The sequence below is a fragment of the Cottoperca gobio genome, chromosome 9 (assembly GCF_900634415.1).
Source record: "Cottoperca gobio chromosome 9, fCotGob3.1, whole genome shotgun sequence".
NCBI lineage: Eukaryota > Metazoa > Chordata > Actinopteri > Perciformes > Bovichtidae > Cottoperca > Cottoperca gobio.
The window spans coordinates 18,748,783-18,772,210 of record NC_041363.1 but is presented as its reverse complement, the minus strand read 5'-3'; the positions used below and the strand labels follow the sequence as shown (position 1 = coordinate 18,772,210).

The 23,428-nt window shown below is 41.5% G+C and overlaps 1 protein-coding gene across 1 annotated transcript in view; it reads right to left on the bottom strand.

The window, feature by feature from the left end:
* Nucleotides 1-23,226, bottom strand: part of LOC115013078 (transmembrane protein 132D) — a 211,007-nt gene extending 187,781 nt beyond the window's left edge. The window contains 1 exon segment of the mRNA XM_029439060.1: nt 22,439-23,226. Coding sequence (XP_029294920.1) covers nt 22,439-22,520 — 82 coding nt within the window. The 5' untranslated portion in view covers nt 22,521-23,226.
* Nucleotides 23,227-23,428: the final 202 nt, after the last annotated feature.

The following is a 23,428-nucleotide window of genomic DNA, read 5'->3' as shown; positions in this document are numbered from 1 at the left end:
CATTACAGCCTCTTCCATAAACAAAACTGAAAGAGATCCCATAATTAATTATCAATTCTGAATCACAATGAAATAAAACCAATCAAGCAGTCTATAAAAGGACATCAAAGAGTTGATATGGATAAAACCTTTTTTAATCTTTCTGTAGTCTTCTGGGTGTCATAAATTAACATTACTGATATACAAATACCATACTTTAGACATGAAAACTCTATGAGCCTATAGTCTCTATAACAGCCTCCCCTGCCATCCCATACAGCTCAGGTGAATCATTTATAACTGAACTAAAGTGTGTCACGACCGCTGTCTGAGGTGCTGATCCTGTGACCAGCAGAGATGCGGTAGCTGTCCGTGGTGCTCACCCTTGTTTACACTGCTGGGGCAGGATCCCTACTGCCGCGGTCTAATGGCCAACAGAAAACTCCCATTAAGTTTCCTGTCATGTGTTCCTGTGGCTGGGTCTCGACACCATCACCCTAATTAACATCACCTCAGTCAAGTCTGCCTGTCTGTTTACTATTTTACTGCCAGTGTCTCTGATCGTGAAGTCTGGCCAGCTTAAGTTCGTTCACCTTTGCTCTATTGTCAGTAGTTCTTTTTTTCATTTACAATCTACTGTATTGTGCAATCTAAATGCTTTACCAAGCTCACCTCGTCTTCTCTTCTTCTGGACTCTCTCCTGCATCTTTGAGCTTCTTAGGGATTCTTTTTGTCTTTCGTTCTGGTGACAGTTGTAGGTTTACTTAGAAATAGTTTAACAGCTAGCTTGCTACGTCATCCACATTTTTCAGAATAGAGTGGTGTGATATGAACAGTGTTTGCCCTAGATCTTGGACTTAATTAGTTATTCATTTTAATATTATTACTCTCATCATTATTACTATTATGCTATCATACATTCCTGAAAGATATGGCCCTAAGATTAACGGGCCTGCACACCTCGGCAGAAATATTTCACTACCCTGTATGCAACCATATCAACAAGCATACTAAAAGCAAAGATATACTGTACTTACATACAGGAGAATATAAAAACACTGTCACAATAGAGTAAATGAGTGTGAGTTTATGTGTGTTAAGAGGTTTAAAATATAAGTTACATCTTAAAAAAAAAGACTTCCAATTCTCTCTCCATTATAATCTAGTCCCTTTCTCCATCCCTCCTCTATTTTATATTCTCTTGTCTTGAATCTTTCACCTCTTTCTCACTCTCTGTATTTTATCCTCTCCCTCATCATCCCCCCCCTTTCTTCCTCTTTCTACTTTTGTTTTTACCACGTCCATTTCTATCTCCTATTCCTTTTGTCTGTTTCTTAGTGTCTTCTCTCTCCCACTCTCATATCATGATGTTTGTACAGTTGGCAGTTGTATCTCCCTCTCTCCGTGTAGATACAAAGGTGTTTTAAATCTCAAACATTGCCAACAAATACAGGAACCTCCAATCGATAAACTATGATCTTTGCTGTTCACCTCTCCTCTTCTCTGTCCCTGATATGTATTTATTCAAGCCTGTACTGTCTTTTCTTTTCACTTAAAAATACAAATATTCTTTCCACTTCTTCCCTTATCTTTTTTATTTCCCTGCAGCTGCTCTTCTTTACCTCTCTCTGTGCATGCCAATTGTTATCGATTTTAAACGGTTTCCAACTGGGGCTCGACAAATTGCGGCTGACAAATGGCACTATTTTGCGCATCTTTAAAACTAACATTTATATATCAAAATCCCACAAGGATATAGTGTTTTAACCTAGAATTTTAGTCTCTGCAGTGAAAAAAAGCCTTAAGCAGCATCAGTCATTAACATGCATTCCCAAAGCCCAATCAAAATGTTGCAATACGAGTGTAACCCACGCTCTCTGTGTGCCGCTCTCGAAGACACCTTTCCGACACACCCTGGGTCTCTGCCATTCACACTCTCTGGTACGCTGCATTGGGTTTTCTGTGGTGTGGTTCGTGCAGAGAGGAAAATACTGGGCACTGGGTTCTGTATTGTAGTTGAGACCAGGTAGCACATTATTGTCTTGGCAACAGAAACCCTAGACTCTGCACAGTGGACACTTTGGCATTTTGAAGTGTGTGTGTTTTACAGATACTGCACAAAAAAACATGAAACTATATTTTCCATCTTTCTATGAAACTAAATTTTACCTAAAAAAGAAAAGAAAAATGGCACTCTTGGCTCATCGTAAAGGTAAATAAAATACAGACTAATAAGGCAGAAAACACACTTTCTTTGGATAGAAACTCAATAGTAGATGAGACACTGATATTTAGAACATGCAAGTAGTTAAACCCTAAATAAAGAACAGAGGCATGTTGTTTCAAGCTTTCAGTTTTAATTTAGGAGCGCCACCAGGAGCAGAGAGAGGTGTGGGGAAACAGCAACTAATGAATTACCAGGTACGCCAGCCAATCGCTCATGACGTCAGAGAGCATCAATACTATATAATCAATACACTGTATTTTAACCAAAATCACAGGCAAGTGGAATATAAAATGTGAATGTAACAGCAAATAAAGGAAGTCCTTACTGCCCAAACGCACATCAATACATAATCGAAAACGCAACTGCCAGACCAGAATATGGATATTGTGCAGTTCCACATAATTCAGTTCAATTACAAATTCTTCAAATTCTGTCTTTCTACAATATCTGCACATTGCAACTATGGTATTGTTTCAGTTGGTGAAAGATCACACTTATGGCATATAAACTGAGGTGAAGGTAGAGTTACGGTTAAGGTGGCAGTAGAATCCGTCAGAAATGCTTTTTGGACGGTTGAATAGCTTTGGAAATGCAAGCTATGATACTTTGATTTGATAAATGTGTCTAAAAGAAGTTTGTGTCTGAAAACAAACACATATCACATTACAGTTTTTTTTTTTTTTTAAAGCCTAACTGTTTTAAACTGACAGAAACACTCTTTACCTCCCTGAACAATTACCAGTGATGAATCCTTCAGCAGAGCAATTAACCCCCTGCTGCCCCACTGGAGCTGCTTCATGGTGAACAGTCAAAGGCTGTGGTTGCACTGGGCAGCTCCCAGGTGTGAACATGTGTAATTGGATAAATGTGAAGAGCTGCATTGCTGAAGATGCTCATTCAACCATTGCAGGATAAATAAAGAATGAGAGTTAGAGTAGGGTGCAAAACACTCATTTATTAGCTTGTTAACTTACGTTTGACTCGTGTCAACTTGTAGTAAATAATGGAGAAGTGAAATTCATTTTGCATTTCGAGTCCATCGGGCAGCCTTCTGGGGGAAACCCTCACTTCACGTGATTGTCTCTGTTTTTCTTCCTCATTCACTCTCCTCTCAAAGTAAACACAAAGCGCCCATAAAACGGATGAAACACAAAAGACAACAACAACACAGACACACGTTGTCTCACTCTATCTTCCTGTGACTCATGTCTCTCTCACATACACACACACCCACACACCCACACACACACACACACACACACACACACACACACACACACACACACACACACACACACACACACACACACACACACACACACACACACACAGAAGCAGCGCTGAGGAGTGATGGATGAGGAGAAGAGCTGTGTGGGTGTGGCTGAAATGGAACTAATGACAGAAAGACAAGCGAGTGAGAAAACAAGAAAACAAGTGGGAGACAAGCGAGAGCAGCAGAGATGGGGAGATACAGACAAATAAAGGCAAAGAGAGGCAGAGATAAATAGAAAAAGGCAGACAGAGAAGAATAGATGACAACCACACATAAGAAATGGAAGAAGCCTCTGATGTTTGTTCCTTAAGTGCAGCCTGAAGCCAATTTCCGTAACTACAGCTGAGTTATTGGAGCCATTCTAATGTATGGCTGTCACAATGGCAGTGTTTTGGGGTGTTTATGGTTTAGAAATAACTCAACTATTGTTGTGGTCCAGTGAAATGAATATATTATGACAAGAGGCAGTCCTGGCATTAGTGTCTTGGCCCAAGGGGGCAACATAACATTGACTTCAAATGGTTTCATCTTAACTCCATATCTAATTGTTCTCAGTTTGAGAGAGAAGATACAGCTTGGAAAGCCCTACTGGCTGGTTAAAAAGCTGTTTTAATGACATCTTATATAAACGATTTGTCGACTGACTAATATACTTACATGCAGTTAGAAGTGTGTTGAAATTAGCAGACTAAATACAACCTAATTTGAAAGGATAATGAGTAGCTCAGGTATGATGTGACACTGAAAAGCCCTTGATGGAATTGATGGCAGTGTGGGTTGGGGTTCGTTTTTCAGCTAGCCTGGAGAAATCTGTTATGAAATTAATCAATTTCTACCCACAAACACATACAGTCTGTCATTTAGGCTTTAATTACCTCTCATAGGAACATTAGATGGCAAACAGTTCTTAAACAGCCAGCTGGGAGGGAGAAAAGGAGACAGAGGAAGGGATAGAGAGAGATAAACAGTTGAAAGGGACAGAGAAAGAATAATAGAATAATCGAGAGAGATGAAGAAAAAAGTGAAGCTCTGAAGACAGAGAGGAGCACAGATGTAAACCCCATCAATATGATGATGGGGGGGGGAAAGGAGAAATGGAGAGGAAAGTCACAAATAAAGAGAAAGACAGGTTGTTGTGAGAATGGTAAATGAGAAGGAATTAAAGTTAATAGTTAGTAAACGGAGAGGGAAATAAATAAATAATAGTTTATATAGGGCAGGAGACTGAGGAGGGAAGAGGGGAGGTACATATGGAGGGATCCTCCTCTCCTCCAGCGATGAGCAGAGAATGAACAGATGTCCAACAGAGGAGAGAGGGGGAAGAAGTATCACAACGCAGAAAAGGCAGTGAACTGAAGTTAGATAGGATGAACAAGGGAGAAGGAGGTGAAAGGTGAAATGTGATTGTTTTAATCACTGGCACGTTCAGCCATTGTTTGTATTTCTTTCTTGGCTTTATACTTAATAAAAGAAAGGGTACACTATGAGAAAGAGAGAGAAGATTGTAGAAAGACCGAGACCAGAGCGTAGAGCCACAGGCGCTGTCTGGTTTCCTGCAGAGTACCACTTACAGGCTAATCCCTCACCGGTCTATCTATATGTATGTCAGATTTACAGTTATTAACAGGATGAAAAGGAAAGCATGAAGACTGTCTTTGAAGTGGAGGGCCTTGTTTCAAACCACCTGCCTAAGATCTCTCACTGAATCTTTATCAGCTGCTACTACAGCTGACCCTGACCTCTAAGGGGGGAAAAGAGAAACATTTTCCTTATGGAGATCAACAAAGTGTGACAATATTGTAATTAGAGCCATTTTCTGTCTTTAACAGCAGAGAAACCCAGATGGTCAAGCACTTCACCGTGGCAGGTACGTTTTTACTTTTTATATAGCTCAGCTTCATAAGACCTGCCTTTTCTTAAAATTCACTGTCATACACTATAGACTGAGCGAACACAGTTCCCTCCCTAGCCTCTGGAGGGCGAGAAACCTGCAGCTCCAACCGATACGATCGCGAGGCTACAAGCGACGAACTTCGAGAAATGTAGTTGTATTATAATATTTTGTGTAGCTCAAGCTAATGCTCTGAGAGTAATAGCCTGCGTCTAGCGAGAAGATGAAATAGGACTGATCTCGTCAATGACATCGGAACTTATACATGACTGGGGTCATCCAAGTCACACGTTACTTACAGCAAGATGAAGATATTCAGTGTTAAACACGGCCTCTGGCGGTCAATAGAACTCCATTTAACCCGGTAATGTCTGAGGTGCAGAATAGAGGAATACAGACAGAAATAATGGCATAGAGATTAAAACAAAGAGAGAAAGAGAGAGAGACACTGGTGTCGCTATATGCAGTTCAGATAGAAAGGAAATGGTAGAAGGATAGAGAGGAGAGAGGTAGAACAGTGGAGTGATAGAGAGGTGAAGGTGGGAGTCCTTATCAGAAAAAGCAGGCACCTTTATCTTCCTGCCCTCCAGACACACACACACACACACACACACACACACACACACACACACACACACACACACAAGGATGAAGAACACTGACTGCGCATACGAACGCACACACGCACAGACACGCAAGGTACAAAGACTAGCAAAGCGCAACCACACATTCGTCTGTCAACAGACATACCATTCACAAACACACCTAACGGTAACTCCAACCCTGTGTGTTACAGTAACCTGCCCCTAGCTGACAACATACACACATGCACACACTTACAGGTTAGTGACAGGCGCCATTTACACACAGACCGACATGCCCGCCTCCCCTCCAGCTGCCATGGCAATGAATACCATTAGCATCCAATAAAATGTCAGGGGGCATGCCCAAGTAACTCATCACACACATACACACAGACACACATAGTCAGAAATGTCAGAGGCCCATGCCCAGTAACGTATCTGATGGAGAGAGAAGGCAAATGTCAGCTGTTTCTCAAAATGGCAGCCAGCAGCTGTGTGGGCTGTACAGCTACGACTGTGGACTGATACTGCCAGACACACAGACAGCATATCTGTTAAAGCTGGTGTATGTGTAGCAGAGAGTATTTACCTCAAAAATTCATCAATTTATTCAATTTGGCACACAAATAATTAAATACTATGAGGTTGGTGGCCTTTACATTGTAGAACATCTGCTTCATTGCCTTAAAGCACCAGTTTTAACATGACTTAAATGTATCAAGTTCAGCATATAAAACCATATCGTTAAAGCCACAGTGAATACAGGTCCGAACAGTAATGTAAGGGATAGTGGCTCGAGGTTGATTGTTTTTAAATGGTGAAGTTTTATACAGATGATGTAACAAATGAAAAGAAAACAACATAAATTGCCTCTGTAAGATATTAGTCCAACACGGTACTCCTCCGTCTCTTGAACTCTGTGGAAGGGATGGAACACCCTTCTTCCAACTTCATTTTTCTTTTGCGGCCTGATGGTTGTGGCGAACAACATTTGGCTACTGAGGTTGCAAACAAAAAAATGCAAGATCTTCAAGCCATAAAGTCAAACTTGGCTCAACTTTTCATGTAATTTTCACGCTGGCTAATCAAATGTGTGCAAGAGCACATGCCATGCAGGTAACTTTGTAACCTGAACGGCATAATGCTACTGCTTACAACTGAATTGTCACAAAATTAATTTTCAGTTGTAAAAAGCAATTCAATTGTATCATAAACCACTGTGCAGTGTTGTTTATCACCCATCTACGATGTTAAAGTGTTTACAGTCAGTCTAAATATATATCCATTTTGATTTGAAATCTACATATAAGAACAATGGCCGTCATTATAAAGTGTTCTGTTACTTCCTGTGATTCATTTTATAAACTGACCATTCAAACGACTGCAGAATGGTTGTGCCTTTGCAGTCATTGTGATGAGCGGTTTTACTGTTCGTGAACTCTTGCCTGTTTCATGTTTCAGTTTCAGTTTCTTCCTCAGTACTCTACGCTTCTCATACTTGTACATGACAATAATGGCTATCTAGTTACCAGACTTTTCCTTGTGACATCAAACAGCTAAAGAGTGAGAGAGGTTTTCAATTATTCTTGCGGACAGAGCTTAAACGCAGCAGTAGTTCAGCAGGCATGCAAGAAAATTAATTGGAAGTCCGACAATTGCTTTGTCTGTGATCAGTCATAGTCACTTTTTGAAAACTGCATTTACGCATAATTTGAAACTAAAGGATGTGGTTTTGAGCTGGAATCCAAAGAGGAGCTTCATTATAAATGAACTCCTCATGAGTCCCGGAAAACTCCACAGCCATCTGTCAACAGAGGGGGGAAAAACTTTTCTCTCATTCATCAGCCGGACGAATGGATGGATAGAGGGATGAAAGTTGTGTGATCCCTGGCCAAGCCTTTCTCCAGCCGCCCTCCAACCCCCTACGCAGAAATCTCAGCAGCAGCCACTGGCAACACTCGCCCAAGGTCACAGAGACAAAGTCAGGGGTAGAGGAGAGGAAGAGTGAGCCAAGGCGTGTGTGTTTGTGTGAGTGTGAGTGCTGGTAGGAGCGAGAGTGTGCAATGGGAGGTGTGTCCATGGGAGTATGTTTGTGTTAAGGCATAAGGGGTTTAAGATAAGATATAAAGGTGTGTGTGTGTGTGTGTGTGTGTGTGTGTGTGTGTGTGTGTGTGTGTGTGTGTGTGTGTGTGTGTGTGTGTGTGTGTGTGTACAAAGCACAGGGGGACATGTAATAACTTCTACAACTCCTGTAGCTCTGTGTGTGCGTGTGCGTGTGGGTGCGTGTGCGTGTGCGTCTGTGTGTGTGTGTGTGTGTGTGTGTGTGTGATAAAGATGGCTGCTGACTGTGCCACAACTCAGCAGGCTGGGCAACAAAACGATAAATACTCGCCTGTGAACCACTGCACTAATGAGCCAAAGACACACACACACACACACAACTCACTCTCTCAAACACACACATTCTGTGAAATCTTACACACTATAGTCTTGAAAAGTATTTTATTCTTTGACCTTCTAGAATGGAAAGACGTGATTACACAAAAACACAGCCATCAGTATCAGATAACACACACTCGGCTCACTCAGACAAGCAGAAGACACCACTCATAGAACATTATATGTAGTTTCTATATCCGCAGCAGACCACTGGGTGTGTGTTGGCTGTAGCGAGTGATCCATCAGGAACCCCGTGGCCACGCAGAGGTCAAACCCATCAACCCCGGAAACCATTGCCAGGACGATACACACTTCAGCCAAGAACCAATCACAACAAGTCTGTCATGCTTCACAGCACACCATAGCTCATCCCAGTACAGGACAGGACTTACGTTCAATTCTATAGAAAAAGTTCAACTTTCAGTCCAACCTCATAAACGACAGTGCTGCAGAGTACATTGAGTGTCAAGCGGCTCCTACATGTCGCCAACAGATCGCAAACATTTTGTCCCCTCAGATTCTAAGAAGAGGATAAGTACAATCCCAACTGTGGAAAGAATGTAGTCGTGGGGCAACATATGTTGGTATTGGATATGGTAAAACTACATGATTAGCTCTTCAACTAATATTTTTAGAACCAGGTGTTTACTCATATTTCTTTTTTTGTTGGCCTACAGCTATGCTAGCGGCTCTTGGGCTATGTGGCGCTACAATGGCTGTAGGCTGTTTGATTTTAACATAATAACAATACAAATAGAATGACACAGACCTATGCAAAGGCCACATTCACGTGCTCATTAGATGGTCCTATTTCCCAAATTGGGCATTCTTCCAACTACGGTGTGTTCAAGAGCTTTAAGTAGTAATGTAAAAACAACAGGAATTGTAAAAAGAAGATGTGTTGTATTGTATTGCTCAGAGCGTTTAAACAACATGTTGATAGCTGGGTTAGGGTTAGAGTTGCTGTTCCAACTTGAGGGGACGTTCACATGAATTTTCCCTTCACCCTTCCACCAAATTTCTTGAAAATTGGGCCAGTAGTTTATCCGTAATCCTGCAGACAAACCGAGCCCAAAACATAACCTCCTTGGCACGGGTAACCGTAAAAGAAAATACAGTAGAGAGAACAAAGACAAAACCTAAAAAAGAAAAGCAGTTTAAAACTGAAAATAAACAAAAATTATGTAAATTTAATTAAATAAAACTGAAAAAGAAATATCCTAAATGACTTGATGGGTGCTGGCCTCTGCTCTACTAATGTTCACACGGCACAGGATTACAAAAATGTAATCACGATTTAAAAGATGTGCAGAACTTTGGGAATCTGGGCAAGCTATCAACCAGAAACAATTTCTTTGTACAAGGATGCTTGTGTGTAACTTTGAACAAACTGATCCATCTCTCGAGATAAGCAACACATTGGCTGAAATGTAAACAAGTAGTACAAAGCATTGACATTTCTTATCTTCTCCTGACTTCTTACCTCCTTCCAGCTCCTTTCCCTCTCCTTACCTTTATCCACTGTTTCTAAATGCTCCCACCACATCCTACGCTGTACGTTGAACTTGTTCAGCTCTTTGTTGTTATGCCGTCCCCGTTACCTTTGTCTCCTCTAACCCTTTCTCTTTCCTCTCCCTCCTCTCCCTCCTCTTTTCCCCCTCACTGCCTTTGGGTAAACATTTGTCAGTGCAACACAAGTGTCTCAGGTAAAGATATGCAGATTAACTTTAACTTGTTTGCTTAACGAGCTCTTATTTGCCAGTCTAATTACAGTGGCATACCGAGGTCGTCCCAGAGCTTCCCTCAGGGTTCATTAGTGGGGTTCGTTAGGGGGTTTGTTAACGGGAAGCTAATCGCTTCCTCCCTCTTTAACAAATAGTGGAGCCTCAAAGTCCTGAAAAGACTCCCACTAAGCACACAGCCATGTTGGTTTAAAGACATATACACACACACACACACACAGATTTGGTGAGCAAACACATTACACACTTGCACACTTGCTCAGTACTCAAGGGACAAAAGAGCTGGTCAATGTATTGAAGACATTTCCTTTACACACCACAAGTTTGTTCAAGGAAAACACACACACACACACACACACACACACACACACACACACACACACACACACACACACACACACACACACACACACACACACACCTTTTGTTTGACCAAGGAGGTTAGTCTAACATTAAAATCAATGAGATTGATCAATTGGACCTGAATACATTTATATAAATATATGTATTAACTGTGTGTGGCTCATGTAAACATTCACATTGTTACTTATATCCATGTTTGGCATTGCAGATGCAACAATAATAATACCATTACTCACATCGAATAGTTAAAGGTCAAATGTGTGGTTCAGTCTCTTTTAGTGAGTCACTGTCTGTAATCACCAGGCTGCCACTGTGATCTACAACAGATGCAGCTTTAGTTGTTCATTTCTGCATCTCCAAGACCCTGTAGTGTCCGAGGTGGAGATGCATGACACTCATTTACTTCACTAATAGTGACAGGAAGTTCAGTTGTTCTAATATGTTCTAAAATAACAGGAAATTCTTTTCTCAGCAACATTTCCTTTTTCAAGTTCAAGGGCATGAACCTTAAAATGTAAAGTGACAGGAGTTTCACTTTTCCGTGTGCAGTGATCAAGCCTGTAATCAGCTCTGATAATCAGAGGTAACAAACGCATGGATAATTCACACCTGGGAAAACTCAGGCATCATGGTCTGCTGCTTTCAAATCATTTGACTGTTTAAGCGAGACAGTCAAACTCAAGATACGATCAAATGATTACGGTTTCAAAAGGCACAACTTTTAAAAGGTTCATTTGGACGTGTTATTACCAGCATTTTAATTCAATTACTGTGTCTGGCTACTACGACAGCATTTTGGCATCCCCCTCCCTGGCCTCCTGGCAGGCCTCAGGGATTGATGCCCAAAATCCTTACACCGTGTTCCTTTGACGGGCAGAGCGCAGCCGAGTTGAGCATGTTAAACATTATGTAGATGGGGTCCTGAAGCCACTGGGAGCTTTGTAAATAGTGGAAATCTCCACTGTAATGCTGGCCTGCAGGCTAAGAGCAACACAGAATTAAATGTTAAATCTCTCGCTGTCTCTAACCCTCGCTCTCCACCAAATACCCGTCCCTAGTATTCTTTTGTTTTCTGAATCTGTTCATCTTGCTCTTTTCTCTCCGTTCTGTCTTTCCCTTCTCTTTGCCTGTAATTTGTTTTTCGCCTCTCTCTCCCTCCTTCCTTTGCTACCTTTTTTCTCCTTCTCTGTTTTGCTCTCTCTCATCTCTTTCCAATCTTCCCCTCTTCCCTCCGCTGCCCAAAGTCTCATTTCACACTTCTACTTTTTCATCCTCTTTTCATCTCTCTCTCTCTCTCACTCCATCTCTACATCCCATTTTTTCACAGCCCCCAGATCGTGGCCTGGTCTGGCCTTTTAATGTCTCCCTCTGCAACCTTCTCTCTCTTCTTAACGATTTCCAGTTTCTCTCGCTTGCTCGCTTTCAGACTGTAGCTAATGCCATCAAGTGTTTGCAGCAGTCCTGAGCCAAATATCCAAAGCCCCCGAACTACACACACGAGGCCAAATAAGGAACTATATACAAAACAACTGTACATACAAATATACAAATGTGAAAATGTGTGTGCAAGCCAAGTGGCATCCTCTGTCTATTTTGTAAGGAAGATATCTTGTTCACGAGAACAGGACGGACGGACGAACGGACAGACAAGCAGAAAACATAATGTCTCTGGCCTCGGCTGTCGCCAGCATGGAGGCATAAAAGATGGCGAGAGCCAAAATGCCAAACTAGAGTCTTCAAAAGGTTAGTCCATAAACCAATGTGTGACGTCAGGATGACTAGGTCCACTTCTTATATAGGCCACAGTCTATGGTGCATGCACATACCTGAACATAGACCGTTTTGAAGCAGCACATTACATAGTAAACTCCAATCCAAATGTGTGTGCCTCTGATGGCAACAGTGAGCTCATCTGAGCCATAAAGGGATCCAGGGAAGGAACATACGCATCTATCTATCCACTAGCAACAACCATTTCACTCCATGTTGGCAATTTTTGTTTAATTTTATCTTTGTTTAATGTTGTACCTCTTTCACACCTCATGTGCCTTTCTTTTGTTTGCAGCCTTGATGTCTGAGAATCCTACCAATTGCTAAACAGGCCTAAAATGCATCTCCATTTAAAGTACTTGAAACATCTTGAATATATTATGAATGCAGTCATTATGTCCATCCGAAATAAAAGTGTGTGCATGCTCTGTTTGGCACTTGTGATGACCTGAGGGGTGACATTTCTGCTCTTGCACATTGGGACACTTTGCACTTTATGCCTTTTTTCAGTTGAACCTATTTCATTCAGTTGTATTTGCAGTTTGACATTCTTCAACTTTGCCTAACAACTATGAACAAAGTTTGGCTTAGTATGTGTGAACCTACTACACTTATTTGTTTTGTAAGCGACTGTATTTGTTATTTCCCTCAGTTATGGTAGAGCCTCGTATTAGCCCGAAAAGAGATTTATTGTAAATGATTGGTCACCTCACTACTTTTGTTTACTCTTATTCAAGTGGATTCAATCAGGAAACTTGAAGCCTTGCACAATATAAAGGCGACTTTATCGGTCTAGACCTGACAAGGCCGAAAACAAACCTGCAGAACAATGAAACCCGAAGAAAAAGAAAATCATTAATTCACTGGATGTGACCGGGAAACTCAATTAATAAAACTTGTTTTTCTATTTGCTTACTTTGACTATATACAGACAAAGAAGTCAAAGCAGAGAATTCCACATTTTAAGGAAACGTGTCTTGCAGACATAATACACGAGTGAAAAAGGTTCTGACTGGCTCACATGCTGCAGCCGTGACACCCTTCATGTAGCATCGGTTGTTCTTTAATACACCCACATTGTGGATCATCAGTTACTTAACAAACAAACTTAAGCTGTCTTAACTTAATCCTCCAAATCCAGCGATAGCAGACATTTCATGCATGTTCCTTCGACGAAGCAGAAAAAGACACACATCAAACAAATGTTTGCATTTCTATTGTACGATGACATTTGCAAGGAAAAGAGAAACCCACTGTGCAAAAAGGTAAAAATATGGATCTCTGCTCAGCTGTTATAGTTTTAGACTGAAAGGCTTGTGAATCGAATGCCTCGGTGGGGACAATAAAAGTGTCGAACTGCAGCTTTACAGGAATCAAGTATTTAACGGGTATTTGAAATTGTATTATCTAAATCAGAACAAACTTAATTTGGACCCACTAAACAGAATACAAATGTACGCAATACATGCACAGAGGCTTGCATACATGGTCTCACAAACACACAGTTGAAGACGAGGCTGAGCTCCTTCCATCTCCCAGGGACAACGACACACAGTCTAATTGATTTCTGTGCTCGTCTAAAGTGAATGTCGTGCTCCATAAACACAATGGTCTTGCATTCTCGCTCGCTTTCTTTATCTCTTTTTCTTTTTTTCTTCTTTTTAGGCCACGTGCAGTTTCAGGTTTGAAATCAATTTGGCTGAGATGAAAGTTTTCAATTTCATTAGCTTGATCAAATGGAGCGCTGTTAACAGGCGGCGGTAATAGAAAATCATTTAGGCCGAGCAGCTCACACACTCTCAAAGGACTGGTTAAGAGCTGCTCAGAGAGGGAGAGATGGAGATGGAGAGAGGGGGGGGAAAGAAGGGGGAGGGGGGGAGAGAGGATGACAGGTGGGAAAATATCGATGGGAGACAGTGTGAGAAAAGATGGAGGAGAGAGAAGGGTTCAGAACAGGGGGAAGAGATGGCAAAGAGAGAAATATTGCATTTTTGGAGAAAAGTAGAGAAAGATAGGGAGATGAAGTGTGAGACTCGGTGACAGGGCAGAAAGTGATGGAGTAAGAAAGGAAAGACGTAGAGGAAAGTAATAGGGACAGAAAAGACTCTTTAGAAGAGAAGTGTAGAATGTGACAAAGAGAGAGAAGAGGAAGATGGGTGGAGAAAATGGGCAGAAAGCAACAGACAGATTAAATGTAAGAATGATTGATGACACTATGAGAATGATTAAATGAGAAAAAAAATGTCACAATAAAGGCAGAGAAGAAACAGGATGCAGAGAAGAGAGGGACGAAGAGGAAAGCAGACTTCGTCTTGTGTGTGTGCTAAGCACTGGCCCATTAAACCCTGTTATTGCTCCTCAGATGTTTGTCAGAGAAAAATAGTGTTGTAATGAAAGAACATAAATAAACAATTAGCCATCAAAAGAATCAGCTAGGCAGCAGATTGTCAGATTAATAATATCACTTTAGAGAAGAAAAACAAATAGCAAATGAATCAAAGATTAATACACGAGAGCAATGCAAAGACGGAGAAGAAATTTGAAAAACAGAGAGAGGAGACAAAGAAATAATTATGGATTAACTGATTGGATAAAAGAAGGCATTTCTTGCATCAGTTAGGTTCAAATCCGACCACATAAACTTGTCTGACAAAAGGGGCAGCGCTGACCCTAATGTGTCCTTCGCACCAAGAATTGAAAGTACGAGCAGGCAATAAATGCTTGCTCAGATATCTACTCGTGCTTTTTTCTACTCTGCTCATGCTTTGATCACCCAAGTAATAGTTTTGGTGTTTTTAAACACATTTTTTAGACAACGTTCTTGTACTGCTAATTTGCTTTATAGAACATTTGCCCAGTTCGGCTTTTTTGTCAAATGAAAAAAGCGTTTAGAAAAAAGATGTTTATGGTTTCCAGTTAAAAAGGTATAAAATAAAATATTGTTTTGTATACCCAGCCTTTTATTGTAACACACACTCTCTCTCACACACACACACACACACACACACACACACACACACACACACACACACACACAACTGCACATTATACCGATAAATTACATTCAATCAAAATTCAATGAGAAAAATTCAAGCTAATGTTAATCCAATGTTAGTCTCCTCTGAGTCATTGTGTCATGATGATAATGATAAACTAATTCAGTTTCACACACCCACACACACACACACATGCACACACACGCACACACACACGCACACACACATGCACGCACACACACACACACACACACACACAGTGTGGCTCATCAGCCCAGTGAGGCTAATGTAGGGGTAAATATGTTGCTGATTAGCTCAACCTTAAACCCCCAGACGTGACTTCTAGCCCTACAGTAGCGGTCACACACATACACGCAAACAGACACACACACACAAAATGAGTCCAGCTATTCATGGTAATCTGAGAGAAAATGACTTCCTCATTAGCAAGACCCTTAAACCTCTCGACAGGCCTTTGAAACTGTCTCATGGTCACTGAGAGCGCGCACACACACGCGCGCGCACACACACACAGCAGAGGAAGTCAAACTATTCACAAGTATTCAGACTAATCAGTTGACTTTCAGTAACTGCCTGTAGATTCTATTAATAGCAGAAATGTAAACAGCAGAGCAGAATACATTAAGGAGGATAAGAAAGTCCACTGATTAACGTATAGAACAGTTCCATAAAACTAATAAAAAGAGGGGGGAGGGGGAAAGCAATGCTATATCTCCATAACTTTAAGTGTATAAGAATAGAGTCGATATGTGAACGTCAGTGCAGAAACAAGCATGGACTCAATCTAAAAACATACATTAACAAAACTTTTACTTTTCCTATTAAGAGGACCCTCAACCCTCATGTCTGAGCAGGTGTTCAGACGATCGTGAGGTAAACAATAGAAATATTCCATTCACGTTACAAGATTTGATGTGCCCTGTCATGTATTTGACTGGCCAGCAAAGCGTCTTGCCAGATGACATTGCGTTGCATTGTAGCAAAAGTTGTGCCAGGTTCAACTTTTTGTGCAGGTGTTGTTCTGCGTCGGCACCCCCTCTGCACCGACGGACTGACACCATTCAAATGAATGTGAGAGCTGTGTGTTTTGAGTTTCAGTTTGAAAGCTGCCTGACAGTATCTAAAACCCCTACCCCGCTATTTTTTGTAACTTTCTGAAACAGACAATTTGACAGTCAACGCAGCTAGGGATTGCTGCCGTGTGCGAAGGTGAGAAATTACACAAGATTTGAACGTCAAGCTTTTTTTTTTTTACATACTTCAAATGCCTACTTGTGTATGAAACCTAGTGCAACATCATTAATGCCTTAGAGGAAAGACTGTCCAAAGGTGTGCGTTATTACCACTATGTGTAGGATGCAAGGCATTGTATTGCAATTACAAAGACATGCAAAATACATAGAGCTCCTGCACACAGATCAGGGAGGCAGGGAGTGATACACCAGGAGGAGGCTGTGACGGCAGGCTTACCGCTTCGCCTTCAAGTGTGGCTATTTGAGGTATAGACACTTTTGCCTTTAGGCTCGACCTTTTGACTTTGTTCATTTTAAGCAGATTGAATTCTTAAATTCCTAATTAACTTCTAACTCTGAATTAATGCTTTTAGGAAAAGAAGAACGGCCAAACTGACCTCACTTAAATATATAAAATGTCCTTGACAGTCCAAAATGAAATCAAACACAAAAACACTCAAATTCACTCTTCCTGAAGTTGAATTCAAGTGTCCCTTCTTGGCTCATGCAAGGACTGTCTGGTTTAGAATGAGGGTGGGGTTGTCCATTGAACTACATAACATGCATTAAACATGAATTTCCACCTAAACCATGACATACTGTATCTGCCAATAACCATTAGTTACATTATTCTTCCATTTACAAAAGACATTTATTTCAAGTATGTAGAAAGTATGAAGAAAGACAGTGTTTGTGTTTGTATTGAAGTAATGAGTCAATTTTCTTTCCAAACGTTACAATATTGCCAAATTCCCTTGAAAATAGGGAACTATTTTTGACAATGATTTCATGGATTTCACTTTGGCAACATTATTGTCAGTATATGATTACCCATTGTGGCTGCGTAATAATACATTATCATGTGGTCATGTGCGTCTGTCATGTTTATTCCAGAGAGAGAATATGTGAGTGTGTGTGTGTGTGTAAATAATTCCAGGCCCTGCAGCAAACGGTATCCTTCTAGATGAGATGTACTGATATAAAAAGGAAGGGACACGGAGGACGACTACACTCTCAAAGGAAGAGAAAATGTCTTCATCTCTACCTCTTCCTCTGCATGATGACAGGAAGAGTTGGTCTCCTCATGGCAATGAGAGCCAATCTATCATCCAGCTCCTTGACTCGTGAGTGTGTGAGTGTCTTTGTGTGTTTGAGTGCTCTTGTGTGTCTGACTGTGCATATGCTCTTTCTACCCATCAAGTGGCACGGGAAACCTCTTTCCATGGAGGAAGACTTCATAGGTTTCTATGCAAGATACAGAAAAACAGAATGTACCATTTACACAAGAATACGACCCTGGGTTTCGTAAATGGGCTAATTAAATAATTATATAACAAATGGAAATATAATCAGTTTCAGCAGAGGCAAAAGCAATGGATGTAAGTATTGACTGAGTTTAGACCATCTGTGTATCTTTTCACACTGGAAAAATGACAAGATGAAGTACGCTTATAAATCTATTTTTTACTTGGCGTTGTATATTATTGGCCCACTGAAATGGAAGAGACACTCACAGCTGAGAAAAGGTCAAGAAATTGTGGATGGTAGTAAGACGGCACTGGTGACAACTCAGGAAACAAAACATTGAATGAATAGAACTTTAAAAAACACATTTAGTGGTTGTGTGTAAAAAGTTGTAGATGTGAAATTAGCTGCAGTTTCCGCACCACAAATCTGTGTATCAGTCACTATTAATGCAAAATGTGTTCATTAAATCCCTCTATACTAACTGTCAGAACAGTATGATACAGGGGAGAGTTGTAGCCTGACATCATTCACATCCGTACACCTGCCCGTTTCAGTATTGTGACAGTGGAGGGGTTTTTTCACAGATTCAGTAAAACGTTGACACTAGTTTTTGAAAGAGCGTTTCTCTCCTTCTTTTCCAAACAGGCAACCTTACAGTAACACCGTCATATTCAAAACATACAAGACATGTAAAAATCAATGCTGGAAAAAGCTGAACATTTATGACTGAGGACAACGTAGGCAGGGAGTGAAGACCGTCTCATTTCCACTTCTTTCAGTCCACCCAATTTGTTTTTCAGCTTCTCTACACCCTCTCTGCGTCTCCCTGTGCTCCACCCTCTCACTGTCACCATGATAAAATACCATGAGAGTGTGTGCATGTGTCTGACACAGAGGCACAAAGAAAAAGGCTCACAATGAAGGGGTATGATTTTCTAACATCATGTTGTTTAGCAGTTTCACACACTTACATCTCACTCCGTCTTCGCCCAACACTGACACCCTCTTGCAATCTATTAGAAAATGTTAAAAGTTCACATATTCCATTTCTGAAATGTCCCTTGTCTGATTAAAACCTTTTCTATTTTTCAGAGAATATGCTCCTGTTTCGGTGTGTGTGTGTGTGTGTGTGTGTGTGTGTGTGTGTGTGTGTGTGTGTGTGTGTGTGTGTGTGTGTGTGTGTGTGTGTTTGCAGGCAGGCACGTGTGACATACAAGTGTGTGCCTGAGTGAGTCAGCGTGCCAATGAATGAAACCAACAATGAGACACAAAGTGATATACGCTCACAGAGAGTGGGGAGAGACAGCAGCGTAGATTAAGGACAGAGTGAAAGACTACCATTATGTGTGTGTGTGTGTGTGTGTGTGTGTGTGTGTGTGTGTGTGTGTGTGTGTGTGTCTCAGTGATTTTACATCAGTAATTATTAATGCTCTGTATTGCATGAGTAATGGTGCATAGTGCTGACATTCTGCTACAGGTTAGCAGTGCAGTACAAGATACGCACACAGGCAGAGATACTTTGACACACACACACACACTTTAAATAGTGCAGGGGTTTTATTCAGCTTTTGATACATAGTACAAACTGCCACATGGCTATTCCTCACATTAAAAAAGGGCAACCTCAACAAAGGTGAAGGCTGTAAAGTGAGCTACTGAACAATGAGGTAATCTGTTGAAAATGATTTAAATGCATGTGTTCCAATTTATAATGTCAGTGAGTTCATGATTTTAAATGAAACCAGCCAGCCAATCAGAAACAAGTATTTCCCTTGGACATGCTTCAAGAGTATAGCCCAGGGCCCATACAGACATTGATATTTGAGAGTTTGAAAAGTTCAATATGTTGTCTTTCTTTACAGAATAGTTACCAAGATATGTACTGAGCCGTCAATCAGTGTCGTTGGCATTTCAGTACTGCACATTGCTTTTAACTCTTTTCCAGCCTGTAAGATGATATGCATATATCTGAAATAAACAAATATTAGTTGAAAGATCCAGCTATATAACAGTAATAGATTATGTACACATACTCAGATGCATTATGCATATGCGCATGCATGCAACAAACACACAGATTGCACCTATAAGGAAATAAAAGTTAAAAAAGCAATACATATAACATGATGTTGTTGATTTGTTGATTGATGATGCAGCATATACCAAAGGTAGAGTATTGAAAATGTGGATTAGTCAGACAGTAGCCCTCAACATAAACAGTGCCTGCAGCTAAAGTCTATAAACTAGGTCATACATGTTTTTAAAATCACTCATATGTTGACTTTGTGTTATATTTGCATGAGTGTGTGTAAGGAATTCCAATGCCACCCACCCACAACAGACCTTCTGCTGAGAATACCTCCAAGTCATGACTCCCCCCCAGCGACTACTCAGCCTCTGAACCTTCAACACCAAATTCATCGTTTCATCTTTCTGATGCTCAGAGTTTGAACAAACCAACAATGACAACCTGGAGACGACCTGGATGATGAAATAATGGAGTGATGCAATTACAATGAAATGGAGTGACATGGAAATGGAAGCGCCACTCAGGGAATAACGAGACCATAACATAAATAGGGACTACTCGGGAGATAAAGACAACTTTTGTAGAGGTGCTGTGAAATGGTGCTTATAACCAACAATTGCCAGAAACGAAACAACACATTCAAATTAAGCAATATAGCTTGTTTTTTTAAAGGCGATGGTTTTCATATCTGTAATCAGCTATGGGGCTGGAACATTCATGACAGCTTCAGTTACAGAGGGCCTGCGTGAATGCACCTACTGTAAAGGCAAACACATACATAATGAACACTGAAACATTTGCACTGAGGAAGACACCACACTGAATCTGGCAATACACACAGGGAGAGAGAAAAGGCAAGGTTGGTGTTTTTCTTTTTTTAACTGCCTTTGGTGGCCATTACAGCATTAGAGCCAGAGCTCCCCAATGCCCAATAAAAATTGTTAAACCACAGCCAAGTTGAAATGGACCTTTCCTTATGCATGTGTGTGTGAGAGAGCTGAAGAGAGAGTGTGTGTGTAAGAAAAAGAAAGGCTGAAATAGAGCAGCAAAAAGAGACATACTACTGACCATCCTAACTACCAAGGGAGCTACTAAACAGCAGTCAAAGAGCAATATGCACCATCAGACTAAAAGGTACAGACTGTCCCCGGGTCAAAGGAAAAACTCTGGCTTTTGAATTTCATGCGAGAACGAGAGGAGAGAAGAGAAGGTGTCAGGAGGAGAGCCAGAGAGAGAGAGAGAGAGAGAGAGAGAGAGAGAGAGAGAGAGAGAGAGAGAGAGAGAGAGAGAGAGAGAGTGTTTGGTTGATTTAATCTTTCAGTTACTCAGCCGTTTTGTCGGGCACAGCTGTTTGGTCTCCTGTCGGTGTGCCGGCGTCCACCGCGCTCCGGAGCGCACAGTGTAGAGACTGTTAACTGCTCAGTGGGCCGTGAGCGACCGCATACAAGCGCACACACAGACACAGAATACACCCCGGGAATGTGATACTAATGCTGAAGGACTGTCATGTGTGTGGAAAACGGAGGCGTACAAGTGCGCACTAACAGAGCTTCAAACCCAAAATATCGGACAGCCTTCTTTATCATATGCTTTTTCTTCTTCTTCGTTTTTTCTCCCGGGAATATGTCAGCCCCGGGTTAGTGCTCTTGAGCAGAAGAGTGTCGCCATCTGAGCAGACTGTAACGCTCTTAATTAATACAATAAGAGTAGCTTCAATTGAGCTTAACATGAGTGGTTAAATTGTGTCCTTAGTTTCGTTTTTAAGTCGCGCATCACAAGTCATATCCATATAAAAGCCCTGTAAAGAGTTATTTAATGAAGAAGGTGCTGCTCTTTGACGGGCATATAAGTGGAAGATTGACTTCTCTCTTTCTGTTTCTCTCTATAGCGCGTGCAAAAGAGGAAACGTTTTCTTAATGTCATTTCTATGGAGGTAACCAGTTAGTCTCGTTTTCTCTCCACAAGTTTACATGTTATTTGTGTATGACAACCGCTGCCGTCAGATCTGTCAGTACAGGAAACTCAAACGGTCACACGGGCCGATGAGCCGCCGACAAGCCGAGGGTTCGGGTGTCTCAGATGGCATCAGTTTGTGCGCATCTGTCATTTGACGCTTCGGCTCAGTCGATTACTTATTATTCCAAACACACGCAGGAGGTGTCAACGTGAGTAAGGGATAACCGATCGTCATTTGGCTAAGAAGGGGGAACAAAATTAAACTTGCTTTATTTAAATATCCAGATCAGTGTTAAGATGTTGGCAGATGTGATCACCTTTTGGCAGACAAAAATGTTTGATCATTACGGAAAAGTGTCATGACTTTGAACAACTTAGTTAAACACTTTTCAGTGACTAACATGTTCACGTCAATCTAAGTGAGGGTGAAGAGTTTTGAGTTGGGTTTCTCTTCATCGACGTGACATCCTCATCTCCAAAGCATACATTGACGCACCGGTAATAAGTCAAGGAAACATACTAACAATTATAATACATATAATGCACAACTTTGGTGCCTTTGGGACTACAAAAAGTTCAAACAAAAAGGAAAACAAAACACACTGAGAGTGGGTGTCACATTCCCGATTTCCAGGCCCAACATGTTTCAAACTAACAACAAGTTTTCGCCTACATCCGCATTTCTTACCTTTCCAAAGGAAAACAAGAAGCACCGTCTTCCAGAGGCGACATCCCACCAGCGCGCCTCCCCATCTCCAGAACGTCTCCATCCCTCCTGTCGGTACAAACCTCCGAGACTGTTCACAAAACGGACAAAATGAGATGTTTTTGATTTTTTTATCTCTTTCTTTTTCCCCCCGGACAGATCACTACCGCATCGGTGCCATCAATAATCTCAATTTGACCAAACTGCGATCCCGTTGTGCTTGACCTAAAACACCGCGCAGATGAGGTTTGGCGTAAACTATAAATCCTTCTGGAGTCAGTCATAAAAAAGAAACCCCCGATGGCCAATTCCGGTGCAGGCTGGTTTGTTTTTTTAATCCTCCCCCCAACAAAGTCTGCGGTGTGTCTCCTTCAAGACAGAGCGGAGGAATGAACCCGTTTTCCCCCGTGGTGAGCTTTTTCCACCGGTGCGCTCCTCTGCTTTATTTATCCAAACGGGACAGCTAAAGCTGTGCAAACCTTAATGCCTCTTCCTTTATCGCACTTTTCTTTCATCCAAAGTTTAAACAGACCAGCGGAGTGGACGGAGAAGTCCACCAACGAATCAAAAAGTCCACTTCATGGGTGGTTTTGAAACAACAAAACCCCAAAAAACTCTGTCACTTTAGGCTCATATATTAAATAAAATCCAAATTCCGCTCGCCCGGCAGCAGCTTCGTCTGCTCTCCTTTTCCTTCCTCCTTCTCTCTTTCTATCCTCCGACTATCCTCCTCTTGCTGTGCGTGTTATGCATGTGTGTGCGTCTGGCTTCAACTTGAGAGGCTGTATACACTCGTCCGCGGGATGGAGGGAGGAGAGGACAGAAGAGGAGGTCTGACGCTTCCACCAGCCGGCAGAGGACCAGGGAGGAAGAGGAGGAGGGAGGAAGAGGAGGAGGGCCAGCGGAGGCTGTGGGGCTGAGGATGGTGGGGGGTTGGGGGAGGGGGTGTCAGCAGGGATTTGAGGATTCGAG